This window comes from Bos mutus, chromosome 12 (genome assembly GCF_027580195.1).
Source record: "Bos mutus isolate GX-2022 chromosome 12, NWIPB_WYAK_1.1, whole genome shotgun sequence".
NCBI classification, from domain to species: domain Eukaryota; kingdom Metazoa; phylum Chordata; class Mammalia; order Artiodactyla; family Bovidae; genus Bos; species Bos mutus.
Genome location: NC_091628.1, coordinates 24,035,463 through 24,049,701, shown reverse-complemented (window position 1 = coordinate 24,049,701; position 14,239 = coordinate 24,035,463). Strand labels below are relative to the sequence as shown.

Below are 14,239 nucleotides of genomic sequence, written 5' to 3'. Positions count from 1 at the left end.
GCTACGGTATCAATTTCTAAAACATCATTATGAGAACTTTGAAAATGAGGAAACTTGAGTGAGAAAGAAATGAAGAATGACTTATGTCAGTGGTTTGGTTGGAAAAGTTTAAATCCATGCCTTTTCTGTTGGAGTTGTTTGAGCTCTTGCTTTCCAATATGAAAGAAATATCCTTAGGGAAGTATAATCTTCCAGTATAACAGGGGCTTGGCTGTGCATAGTCTTAATATTTTTTACAAACACAACTTCCTGGTATTGAATATAACTTGGGGTAGAAGCAAAATGTTGAGCAATTGAATGGATTCTGAAATAACTGCACTTGAATATGGCACAGCATTTTTAAGTTATAATAGTTGTTCAGTCACTGAAATGAGAACTTTTTGTCAAGCATTCTGTGTTCTGTGCAGGGGTGTCTGTTAGGCAGTGAGAATATGAGGGGATTGAAACAGACAATTCCCTTATAATCCAGAGATAAAACAATGAATCAGTCATGCTGAAAGTAACCCGAGGTTATAATTCTGAATAGAACTAGAAATTAATGGGCAAGTTTCCCAAACCTTGACTGTTGGGTCTAGGAAAAGCCTATGTACAATGTGACCACCCTCAGTGGAGGAACTGGGTTTGTTAAACCATAGTGAACCATAGTTAATCAGGCAGTTTCTGAGACATAATGTTGTTATTTTTAGTCACTCAGTCATGTCCAACTCTTTGTGACCCCACGGACCGTAGCCTGTGAGGCTCCTCTGTCCATGGGATTTCCCAGGCAAGAATACTGGAGTGGGTTGTCATTTCCTACTCAGGGGATTTTCCCTGACCCAGGGATTGGACTTGTGTCCCTGTGTCTCCTGTATTGCAGGCCGATTCTTTACTGCTGAGCCACCAGGGAAGCCCCTTAGACACAATAACTATGGAATAGATGTCTACTGAATGCAACCAATGAGAATAAAAAGGCTAAAATGCAAACATATTCAGTAAAGAATGCAAACATACTCAAGTGCACACACATAACAGTGATACCAACAGCCTGTGGTCTTACCCCTATCGTTCCAAAACTTTCTGGCTTTCTTCTCATCTTTTTCTTGCACAGGTGTGTCCATATCCATTTGATCAGGTACCAGAGAGACTTGGGGCTCGGGATGACATTGAAGGGGGTAGGAAGGGTACCTCCTTCTTCAAAATAACTCATCCAAAGCTTTGTTCTAGCAAATTTCCATTCTATATCCGCATGGTCCTGAACAGGAGAAAATGACAATGCTGACAGGTTTCTTAATAAGGTGAGATAAACCTCACAGAGAGCCTGTAGCCTGACTTTGGAGTGGCTCTTGGAACATTAATTAAATTACCTATAAAAACAAGGCTGACTCCCAGAGATAGTCATCTAAACACTTTAGACAATGGCTTAGCCTAAAAAGGAGTCACAACTCTCTTGTCAGTTTTCATCCTTCCCTCTTCCAGGAAACAGACAGCTAAAACGATTCCATGTTAAAGAGACTGGAGATGAATGACCTGAAGATGAATCTTCATTTCTCATGCTTGTAGGCTTACATTAGCTCAGTTTCATTACATTCTAGCCTCAAGCAGGGCTTTATGTCTTCCCAAGGCCTTGACACCTTGCCTAGGTAGATGCTCACGGCTCATACTTCTGTTGTTTTCAGGAAAAGTCTTACTTGATATGTTTCCATTTGAATAAATCTTGTCCACCTTTAGGCAACAGGCATAAACTCAGCAGTTCCTCAAATGTACAACAGGCCTTTGACACAGCATTGAACCTTGACATAACCTTGGCCAAATAGTACCAGACAAGAGTATGTCTAGTGACCACCCACAAGCCTGAGGCATTCTCCCTGATTGTTTATTAATGATTCCACTTTGTTAATTGCCTGGAAAAACTTAGGAACATTTGTGGCAATTAGATATGGGGCAGTCAGTCTCCTCTTAAATTAGCCACAAATCTTATTTAAGCAGAAAATCTGGAAAGTAGGAGGTGGCAGAAACTGGGCATACATACAAATTCAAAATAGATCATCTTAACCCGTTAATATTGGGTTGGCCAAAAAGTTTGCTAGGGTTTTCTCGCATGATGCCATGGAAAAATCTGAATGAACTTTTTGGCCAATCCAATATTATTTTAAAAACCCTCGAGTTTTAAAGTAGGAAAAATTAGACTATACTTCATTCTAATATTCTTAAATTGCTGTGTGCTGATGAGTGCATACATTTCTACTCTGAATAATGTGGATTTTAGTCTAGACACTGGACAGATAGTGCTTTCAACGGGCTTCCCATGTCTAGAAGATGCATGGTCTTCATTGTTTCTTAGCAGACATCTGATTGGATGAATGGATAGATAGATCCACAGAAGCCGTAGCTTCCCTCCCTTTGTCTCTTCTCTCCCATTTCTATCTCCTTCCCTATCTTTCTAAACAAGCATTAATGAAGGGAAGTAGATACTGTTTGCTGCAGCCATGGAGAATGGAAATGAGTAAAATTGGCTTAAGGTCATAAAAAGGCAGTCCCACTGGTGAAATGTTGGCCTGTGAGTAGCTTCTGCTCCTTCTCATTTCCAGGGAGTCACAAGTTAATGATTATCCTGACCTCATTATGTTCTGTTACTGCGGTCACAAAGCAGACTCTTCCTCAGTTCAAGGCTTGGGATTCTGAAACGGTCTGTAACAATATTAAACCATCTAGTGATTGGAAAAACTGAAGGTAGAAAGTTCCAGGCTAGTGATGACTAAAGTCACCTCTGCTACTCATCTTCCCATTGTTGTTGCTTAGTCGCTAAGTTGTGTCTGACTGTCTGCAACCTCATGGACTACAGCCCTCCAGGCTCCTCTGTCCATTGGATTTCCCAGGCAAGAATACTGGAGTTACCATATCCTTCTCCAGGGGGTCTTCCCAATCCAGGGTTCAAACCCACGTCTCCTGCATCTCCTCCAGTGGCAGGTAGATTCTTTACCACTGCACCACCTGGAGAGCCCTGGGCCTAAGTATATTCAGTGGGAATGCTTCAGTCTGGGAATCCATAAATAAAATTCATTTATTCTTAACGTCTTAGGCAGTTTTTCATCTGTGACAGGCATCTTGCTTCCATAAAGAGAGTTTAATTAAAATTAGGAGTGCTGTTTCTCAAAATAACAATAATGACATCCCAGAGAATTAGCAATAGATTCAAAGATGCAATATAATTGCAGTTATTTATGGAGTAAATGGGCAACCTATAATTATTCTTATAAGATGCTATTTGTCTAAAGTATACATATGAAAGTCTTAAGATATATATTTAAGTCTTAAGATATATATTCCAATATAGATTTGTTCTATCACTGTTTCTAATGGCCACAGACAGATCACTAGTATGCAAGTTCAAAGGGATAAAGGGCTTTGTTGTTTTTATTCATTGCAATATTTCTAGTTCCTAGGACCATACCTGGCAACAGAATAAGAGCTCAATAAGATTTTATTGAATGAATGAATAAATAAGCTAGGCTGTTTGCACTCTAGAGTTTCAAATAAACACATATGGTATTGTATATTCTGCTGCAGCATTCAGTGTTATTCCTCAGTGACTTTTTTCTGGGCTTTAAGAAACAAAATCCTGTGCTTTTTCATTCAGACTCCTCTCTGGGCTAGCACTTGTACCTTGCAAAGCTGGTATGAGTTTGCTTTTATGAAGATTGTAGATTAGACGGTCAGAGACAATGCAAAACCCAAAAGGCATTATATAGAGATGAGTTGCCTGTTCATAGCCCATACCTCATCTACTGCTTGCCATAGCCAATGATTGCCTCGCAGGTTAGATTTAGTATAATCACATGTAATATGAAAAATTAAATTAGTGTATAGCCAAGTATAGTAATAGTGCTTATAAACATCATATTGACCATTTATAATTCTGATTTGTTTCATTCATAGCAGTTACAGATTGTATTACCAATTATAATAGGGTGGAGTATAGCTAACAACACATTCTAGGAGGGGAGTGATTCAACTTACAGCAATAAGTTGGTAAGAATTATTCATCATAGCTATTAACATGTTAAGCAGGACAACCAGAGAGATGACGTTGTATGTCCCAAACATGGTGGCACCAACAAATTCGGTGAATTCATGCTGTGCTTTGACATTGGTCACATATAAGTTGATGAGCCCAAATATTGACCAAAACAGGGACTGGAGTGTCTCAAATAACCTGGAATAAAGACAAAATGACACTAATAAGTATACTAATAGAACCATTATACAGTAAGATTGGAAGATAGACTATGATGACTATTAGTTTATATTTGATTAATTTAAAATAAGCTTAATAAAAAGAATCCAAGAATACTGTTTCCTTATACTGCACACATGTGTACCTAATTTTCCCTAGAGCTTTGAAAGCTATTTAGTTTCCTGGACTAGAGATGACAAATCAGACCTGTAGCCTGTTTCTGTATGGTCTTGAGTTAAGAATTGTTTTTACTTTTTCAAATGGTCAGAAAAAAATCAAAAGAAGAGTGATATTTCATGACATGTGAAAATTTTAAATGAATTCACATTTCAATGTGCATAAATAAAGTTTTATTGAAGCATACCCACATCAACTCATTTATCCGCTGTCTACAGTTTCTTTTCTGTTACGATGGCAGAGGTGACTGATTGCAACAGAGAACAGATGGCCTACAAAAGCCTAAAATATGTACCACCTGTCCTTTTTATAACAAGTTTGCAAACCTCTGTCCCAGGGCACTGAGTGACAGTTGATAAATTATAGATCCTTAGGCTTAGTCTTTGAAAAATATAAGTACTTTTACCTGATTTTTCCTTTTTGACTATAAAAGGACTAAAATAGTATTATCACTATGGATTTCCACATTTACAATTAAAGTTAGACAGAGTAAATCCTGTAAGATGACAAGATGTCTCTGAATGCTCAGATAATCAAATTTGCTATTTTTTAATATTTCAGGGAGCATTAAAAAATTTTTTTTAAATTTACTCCCAAAATGGAAAAAGATGAAAAGTGTCTGAACTCAAATGAAGAACTATTTCAGTAGGATCATTATAACACCTTAATATAATAAAAGACAATAGAACTCTTAAGAGTCTTTGAGAAATGGTTAAAACAAGACTGTAGTTACATTGTGAAAACAAAAGCAAGAAGTATCTTATGCCTGGCATGGTGACTAAGGAGGCAGGATTTCAGTGGTCAAGTGCTCCAAGGAGAGCAAATTCACGTGAGGCCAGTGGACTGTGGTATGGGTTGACATGCAAAGATGAGTTTAAACTATCAGATCTCCCCTCGGTCCAAGTTTTATCTTAGAAACAGCAAGAGAATGAGGTAGTTGTTAAAAGGCGCTGAAATGACAGAAGTTACGATGTAGAACTAGGATCCCTGGAATTATGAGGAAGCCAAAGTTTTGACACAACACACACTAAGAAACAGAATAGAGAATAAATAAGCCAGGTAATAAGTAAACCCTGAAGAGAGTAATGTGGAATAGCTGAGTCATGTTAATATCAATTCTCAGAGTAAAAAATTCCAAGGTCCAGCTCTTGCTAAGGTCAGCCCTTGCTTAGAGAATCTAATGGATATAATCCTGTGCCGGATTCTTGTACCAAACTCCTATTACTTGACGCAATCTATGGATTTCTCATCTGGATAACCATGATAATCCCACTACGGATGCCTTAATTGGTGTTCAGGATTTCTTTTCTGAATTTTTTTTTTACATAAACCATTTCATATGTTTAATTGTGTAACAAAATTTTAATTATAGGCTAGGAAATGCAATGGTTCCTAATTGAATTATTTTGCTAGGGCTGTTGGACTCTCAGTGGGGCAAATTATCTTAAAGGTTTTAATGTGATCAACCTCAATCAGATCTTGTCTTGTCAACTGGGATGTACATTGGGAAGAGTTCACCATATATATACTATTTTTTTTAATTTTTGAAAAAGTATCATTTATTATAATTCCATCCTATTTTTAAACTGCATATATAATTGTTTAATACAGTTGACACTTTAGATTTATTCACAGATTTTGTGATTCATTTTTGTACCATTTCTTTTTTATTTATTTTTAATTGGAGGATAATTGCTTTACAATATTGTGTTGGTTTCTGCCATACTTTTAAAGGACTATCAGATGTCAGAGTCTAACAATATCAGGGAAAGTTCAATATAATTCATTGGCCTCAGACAAAGGCCACTAGAAGTTATTCTTTGAAAACTTTCAGAATTGACCCAAGGCCATGAGTTCTTTATTTTCAGTAGCTTTAAGGACAGTTTCTAAGATAAATGACAGTGTCATTGGCTTCAATGCAAAATGATGTTGTTCTTTCTTCCTAAATAGCGTACATTCTCACTGTGAATATAAAGTATAATTCAACTGGTTTTTCTCTAACCTCAATAGCAGTTCAGAGAAAAGTTACATGAATGATATAATAAATTGTATAAAATGTTGCCACATAAATCTCATAGCAGTTACTTTTCTAAATATTCAAATAAAAAAGGGATAGAGAGTAAATGGATTGTAATGGTTGAATAATTCTGATTTTCTTCTACCTAAATAAGAACGATTCATCGTTAGGATATTAGCAGACTCTTTGGCAAAACATTTATTTACATATTTAATTAAAATTTGAAAACAAGAAAATTCAAAATAAGATGAAATTTTATGGTTAATTCTGAATTTCATTCTTATTTTTATTTTCATTTTTTCAGTTGAATGAATCAGAAGTAAGATTTGCAGAATAGTTCCACTTAACCAAAATATATGTACTTTTAGATGAATCAAGACCCTGGTATCAGGACACTGGTATTTCTTAGTTAATTCTTCTCATATTGCATGGATTAAAAAAGCAATCTAAGTTAATATTTCAAAACCATTGTTTCTAAAACTGCTTTCATAATTATTGATAGCAACATTGCCCATAAACTGATGAGCCATTAGCTACATCACATTTCAGATTGCCATTATGGGACAATATTTTCCTAATTCTATGGAAAGATAAGCACAGAAAGCTTTCTAGGATAATGCCACACTTAATCAAAGCTTAGTAGTATGACATCTTGGTTAAAGACTAAAATCTGGCAACTTCTATAGCATTGCCATCCTAAAAGTAATATTTTGTCTCTTGCTTCTTGAGGCTATTTCTCAATTCCTAAAACAAGCTTGCTCCCCAGTTAAATACTTATAACAAGAGAGCAAGTGGGAAAAAAAAAAAAAAAAGTCATGTATTCCACAGCTGAATTTTCCTCTATTCTTGGGGTGAAACCAATGAGGAAATATAAATTAATACAAGACATATGACTTGTTTCATTCCTAGTTTATAAGAAATAAAGTATATTAAAACAAAGTATGACTGCAGTTGGCCAGTTCGGTTATCAGGAACGCAGCTCCAATCAACATTAATGGTTTTTTTCTTAGTGAGAAAATATCTGTCACAAAGTCCATGCCTCTGTATTCATAAGAGAGAGAGCCTCTTACCCAGAGACTATTGATTTAAAATTGTATGCAGATTACTTTCAGTGACCAAACATTTGGTGTCTTTTAGCAACATGTAGTTCTATCCACATCAGAGAGAAAACAAGCTGGAACCATTAAAGGAGTAGAAGAAGGGCCCCCTTGCTGGTGGGCAAATGCATGGAGAGACACAGAAGGCAGATCACAGTCTGTTCCCACTGGGAGCTCACAGTCAGGAGGGGATCAGAAAGGCATCCAGAAAAGGTACCTCTGAGATGGGTTTTGGAATCCAGAATAAAACTTCACTAAGTAAGAGGGCAGAACAAGAGCATTCTGAGATGAGAGAATAGTATGACCTTTTTAGGGACAGCTTAACCCATTAGAAAATGTTGAAGAGTAATGTGTTATTGGGGAATCGAGAACGGGGCAGATCACTGAGAACTCAGTATGTCAAGCTAAGAAATCTGACTGAATCCAATAAGGAACAAGAAACTACTGAGATATTTTAAATACAAGAGCGTCAAGATTTTGGTTTAGAAAGATCATGCAGGCAACGGGACAGAAGACATGTCAAGGAAGGCGGGCACCAGGGGCCAAGGAACTTGGATTTAGGCAGAGCGAGCGAGCAAGGGAAGAGGGCCCGAGATAAAAAACAGCAGGAGTAGACATTTGCAGACTGACTGTGCGTGGCGAGGGTGCGGGGACGGGGGGATCTAGTTTTTGATTTAAGTATCTGGATGGGTTGTGGTAGCATTGACTAAGAAAAGGAGTTGAGGAGGAGGAAGAAAAATGTTTTGAGAGACTCTCATGAGATTTCTTTGATTGGGTTTCAATGTTTAGGACATTTGCATGAAGAGCTGTTCAAAAGACAGTTGGACTTACAGATCTTAGGGAGAAAGGTCTGTGCTAGTGGTGTGAACTGAATACAGAAGTTGTCTCTTAGACACATAAGGCCAAATCTATCAGATGAGTTTTTGCAGAGATACTGAACAGGGTCGAAGGATAGTTAGTAAGGCAGATTAATATTGAAAAACAATCATTGTGGGACTTCCCTGGTGGTCCAGGGGTTAAGAACCCACCTTACAATGCAGGGAACTTGGGTTCAGTTTCCGGTTGGGAAACTATGATCATGCATGCCATGAAGCATGGCCAAAATAAAAAGAAAGCATACTAGTTACTCTTCGTAACTTTGAACAAAAATAATTTGTTGCTTGCAGATTTACCATCTGCTATCTGGGGGAAAATTCAGGTAGAACACCTGATTTACTGGTGTTGAATGATTTGGACCTATAATATTTGACTGATATACACTTATTGGTTGCTTTTCATGATAATAGAGAAAAATCATTGATCAGTATATGCTAACATAATACATAAGCCAAGTTATTTAACATGTTTGATTTTAGAAGAAAATTTGTATCAAATATTTTGCATCAGATTTTCTAGCCATATTCTTCCTAGACACATATTTAAATTAGCTCACAATATGTAAACATTTGGGGCTTCCCACGTGGCAGAGTGGTAAAGCATCTGTCGATGCAGGACATGCAGGAGACGCAAGTTTGATCCTTGGGTTGGGAAGATCCTCTAGAGAAGGAAATGGCAACCCACTCCAGTATTCTTGCCTTGAAAATTCCATGGATAGAGGAGCCTGGTAGGTTATAGTCCATGGGGTCACAGAGAATCAGACATAACTGAACAACTAAACACAATCACACACAACACACGTTAGCATTTACCACAAAACCAGTAACAGGGCAAGCAGATTTCTGAGAATCTCATGGATCATAAATTAGGATACTGTTGCTGCTGCTGCTGCTAAGTCACTTCAGTCATGTCTGACTCTGTGCAACCCCATAGACGGCAGCCTACCAGGCTCCCCCATCCCTGGGATTCTCCAGGCAAGAACACTGGAGTAGGTTGCCATTGTCTTCTCCAATGCATGAAAGTGAAAAGTGAAAGTGAAGTCGCTCAGTCATGTCCAACACTTAGCGACCCCATGGACTGCAGCCCACCAGGCTCCTCCATCCATGGGATTTTCCAGGCAAGAGTACTGGAGTGGGGTGCCATTGCCTTCTCCGAAATTAGGATGGGATTAGGTAGAACCCTTGTTAACGGCAATGCATAAGATGTCAGAAAATGGGTTGGGACTTGGAACCACAAATGTTCCTTGAATTAAAGAAGACCTGAGGAGGAAACTCAGTTCTAGGGGCTGTGTGGAAGTTTTTTCTGGAAGCCAAAGCATGGAATCAGAAGGATGTGACTGCAAATATCAACAGGGTGGTCTTAGCAAGCAGTCTATATCGGAGCACACAGCACAGAGTAACTAGGAGTTGTGAAAGATGGAGCATGGAAAAAGGGTCTCTATTTCCATCAGAAATCCAGGAGGCCAATCAGCAGGCAGACAACATCCAGGAACTTTGTTACAGGCAGAATTTGAGTCTAAGAAGTGGAGAGGTTGGTGGGGTCTACGACTGTGAATTCCTTATCCTTGTTGCCAGGGGCAGATTGCCAAGTCTAGGATCATAAGTGAGTGGAGAAAGACAAGTTCTGATATTAAAACTGAGACACAGTCCAAAGCCATTCATCACCAGGATGTTGCAGCAAGGGGTTTCAACGAATCGCTGCTGAACTGGTGAGAAGGGAGCACGAGGAAGATGACAAAGCAGGGCAAACTGGTCAGACTGGAGAAATTGCTTAAGCTCAGGAGAATAAAAAGGCTGGAGAAAGCGATGAAGTGACAAGGTGGAGCTGGGATGACTTTTTGTTTTCTTTGATTCGTGGTTTGTATCAGATCTATCTCTGAATGGATTTCAGGCAGCTAAGACTGCAATGAAAACTTATGTGCAAATAATCAGATGTTGATGGATTAAAGTGGGGTTTTAAATACTGGGATCACAGATAAAACAAACACAGAACTGAGACAAAAAGACTATTTTAACCAAAAGTAATTTAGTTTATGGGACGTAACTGATTTCCTCCCACTGGAGAAATTACTGCACTCTTTTAGATTACATAAAATTCTAGAATGGCCAATGAATGGCCATCTGACTTTCAAAGGCATCTACCAAATGACCATGTGTTCACGTGATTACTGTGGAGAGGAAGATCACCTCACTGCCTAATTCATCTGCTAATTCACTGTTTATCACAGTGGGAAGGAAGTAGACACAGGCATGTATTAGGGCTATGTGAGCCTGAAACACTGTGGCCATGAATGTGTGCTGTCAGCAAGCCTGACTGAAGCTTGACACCAAGATGCTCAGATGCTCATTAGACACCAAGAGACCAGATGCTCATCAGCTGTAAGGGCACAGAGAGTTTTATGCACATCAGAATCATGGCCTAGGTTAGCCTGAGGTCTCTAGTTTGAATTATTTCCCCACATTTAGACTTTGGGCTAGGGAACCTGAGAATAACAGAGACACGTGAAGGGACTTCAGTATCTGGAAAACGCCTGAGCAAAGATTGAAAAGCATTTGGATTTTCTTCCATGACTGGTTTTCCATAAATTCTATCTGTTAACGTGCTTGTACGCTGTCACTAGACACAGGTTCCTTTCTACTCCACATTTCATATTTTTTAAATATATTTCTCCATTTATTCTAAGTGAAAGGGAAACTCACTCACTTGTGTCCGATTCTTTGCAACCCCATGGACTATACAGTCCATGGAATTCTCCAGACCAGAATACTGGAGTGGGTAGCCTATCCCTTCTCCAGGGCATCTTCCCAACCCAGGGATCAAACCCAGGTCTCCCACATTGCAGGTGGATTCTTTAGCAGCTGAGCCACAAGGGAAGCCCCAAAATACTAGAGTGGGTAGCCTATCCCTTCTCCAGGGGATCTTCCCAACCCAGGAATCAAACCCAGGTCTCCTGCATTGCAGGTGAATTCTTCACCAACTGAGGTGTCAGGGAAGCCCCTCCATTTATTTAGGTCTTCTCCAATTTCTCTCAGCAATATTTTTGTTGTTGGGTTTTTTTTTTTTTTGGTGGTGCCACACGACATGTGATACTTCAGTTCCCTGTCCAGGAATTGAAGCCATGGCCCCTGCTATGGAAGCATGGAGCCCTAACCACTGAACCAGCAGGGAATTTCTATTTCCCCTTATAAAACAGTATACATAGCTATCTTTTATATGAGCTCATTTAAAAGAAAAGACCATTTTACTAAAACTTAGATGTACTAGATATCTCTGTTTTCCCCACTGAGCACAGTGTTTCTTTGCAACCACTTGTCATGGTTCAATTTCAAAATGTAAGTAGCCTTTAAATTCTACCAACATTTCCAAGAGGAAAGTTCATGAGACTTACGTTGAAAAGGCGTTATTCTGCTTTTCACATCGTATGCCTTTGCAGCTTAACCCTTTTGTTTCTTCATAATAGAAGTACAACTGGTTTAGGCCATTGGCAAATGCTAGCAGCACGAGGCAGTAGATGAACAGAAACTTCAAGATGTCCAGGAGCATTCTTCCCAGAGATATTTGCAGAGGCCCCAGGTGAGAATTTGCAGTGAACAGTGAGATCAGACGCAGGGAACTGAATATATTTGCAATAGCAAACAAAGCTTCAGCCACCAGCGTGGGGTGCCACATGTCCCAAGATTCACGTGGATTAAGAGCACTGTACTGGAGAAAAGAGAGAAACAAGGAGAAAATAAAGTATGAAACAAGCACATACATACAAATCCGTCAAGCCCAGGCCAGGATGATTTTTTTCAGGTGGCTTCAGCACCATGACCTATTGGCAGGAAGCTGATGTATTCCATGAAGGTGGCAGCACTTCTAATCTACACAAAAATAAGACATTTACGAAAGGAACTTATAAGGGATGAGCTGTAATCAAAGCAACCTTCCTAATCTGTCCTTGTCATTTGTAGTCTTTGCTAATCTGTGAGTACATCAGGCCTTGATCTTTGCAATAGAACTATTAAAAAAAGAAAAGGAAAATGTTATATAGGAAAAAAAAAACAGTCTGATTTTATATTGGAAAAAATAGAGATAACATAATAAAAAAGAAAACTACATTATAGGGGAAAACTGCTACACTTTGAACAAAATCAATGACTTCACTTACCATATTTGACACATGTGCCTATTCTAGAGTTATCCATGTTGGACACAAATGACATATAAATGAGTGGAAGTAGTGGCCGTGGACATAGTCATGACGAATGTGGGCATCACCATTAATATTTTGTATCTGTTATAGCCTAAATGTACATAAAACCTAAGTTGGAAATCACTCAGGCAATCAATGGATTGCTGATTTTAATATTTCATGTGTAGAAAGTGTGATATTTGTTTAAACATTCCCTAATTAGATAAAACATTTGATTTGAGAAAAATATTTGTTACATTAAACTTTGACGAGCAATTATTTTTAAAGTATGATTAAAATGTCAGCTTTGAACTGTTTTGATATCAGGCTATAGAAGGAGAACATTGAAATTTATCCCTTGTAATCTTAAAGTAGATTTGTATCCTTATCAAGAAAAGGTCAAATACATGTTGAAATGCTACATTATGAACATCTATGGTTATATCTGTATAAGAATGAGCAATAAATTACATTTTCTTTTTCACATACATCACTAAAAATGTCTAGACAACTGCATTTTTTTCCTAATGATCATGTAGGAAAAAAAAGTTACTTCTCTATGAGTACCATCAGAATATTTCTATTCTTTTTATATTGCATTTTATACCAAAGACCTTTACAAATGTTAATTAATTCTCTTGAAAGTAATAGATAGTATTTTTTAAAATCTCCTTGGGGAGAAAATACCTCAGAAGTTCTTGATTTTGTTCAACACTCAGACGCCTGCTTGAGTGACAATTTAAAACAATCAAGTTTGAACTAGAAGGAAATTATTTTCTATTTTTAAATCCTGATAACTCTTCTTAAGCATTCCCACGCATGGCTTCAGCATAAAATAGCTAAGGATTGAAGATACAGGAAAAAGAAAATAAGATTTTTGATTCATTGTCATGAGTATTAGAGTAACAGCTTGCAGTATCAAACCTCACCTAATTCTCTCCAGTTCCTTCCCGCCACCCTGTATTTTATGCCACCTTTTCCTTCAAAGACTAAGATAACATTAATCTTCCTTTTCTCATTCTCTTGAAAGACACACATATTTTAGTAGAGAATATCTAGCCTTCTGTTGATGGCTAATCATCTCTCTCTCTTTTAACTTATATGGCTGAGGACCATACCTCAAAATGTACAAAATACTAAACAATAAGCATTCTTAAAGATATAACTGTTTTCTTGGAATTTCTCACCACATTTAACACAATGCCCTGCAGGTCCTAGGTGCTCAAGAGACATTTTATCCCATCAAGTATTCACGCATGGAAAAATGAGGATGAAAGGAACAGATAATTATAATAAAAATGCTCTGAGAGATGAACACTAACTGCTGTGGGAATAGAGAAGAGAAAGTGACACATTCTATCTGGCGCTAACGAGACTGGCAATGAATAGAGATTATATGTTGTTCAAGCTCGAAGGATCCTTTGATGTTACTGAATCTAGTGGAGATACCATTCCTTGTTCTAGGCATCACAGCCCGTTTGATCCAGTAGGATGTAAAATCCATCGTCACATGGTCACTGACTCCAGCTCTGCTATTGACTTACTGTACTTTAGAACCCTTCTTAGCAAATTCTCTCAGCTGGGGCTTGCAAAATCATAAGAGGATGGTTTCCATTTTGCAAATGAGATGCTAGCTTCTGCCCCTATATAATTATCCAGGACTGTTTCAGGGTCCAGCACTCCGG

At 38.1% G+C, this 14,239-nt stretch overlaps 1 protein-coding gene across 10 annotated transcripts in view; it reads right to left on the bottom strand.

The window, feature by feature from the left end:
• Window positions 1–14,239, bottom strand: part of TRPC4 (transient receptor potential cation channel subfamily C member 4) — a 211,421-nt gene that overhangs the window by 14,085 nt on the left and 183,097 nt on the right. For all 10 annotated transcript variants that reach the window (XM_070380391.1, XM_070380389.1, XM_070380387.1 and 7 more), the window contains 3 exons: window positions 11,769–12,082; window positions 3,997–4,192; window positions 1,037–1,231 (listed from right to left, as the gene is read on the bottom strand). In XM_070380391.1, coding sequence (XP_070236492.1) covers window positions 1,037–1,231; window positions 3,997–4,192; window positions 11,769–12,082 — 705 coding nt within the window. The remainder of the gene's footprint in view (window positions 1–1,036; window positions 1,232–3,996; window positions 4,193–11,768; window positions 12,083–14,239) is intronic.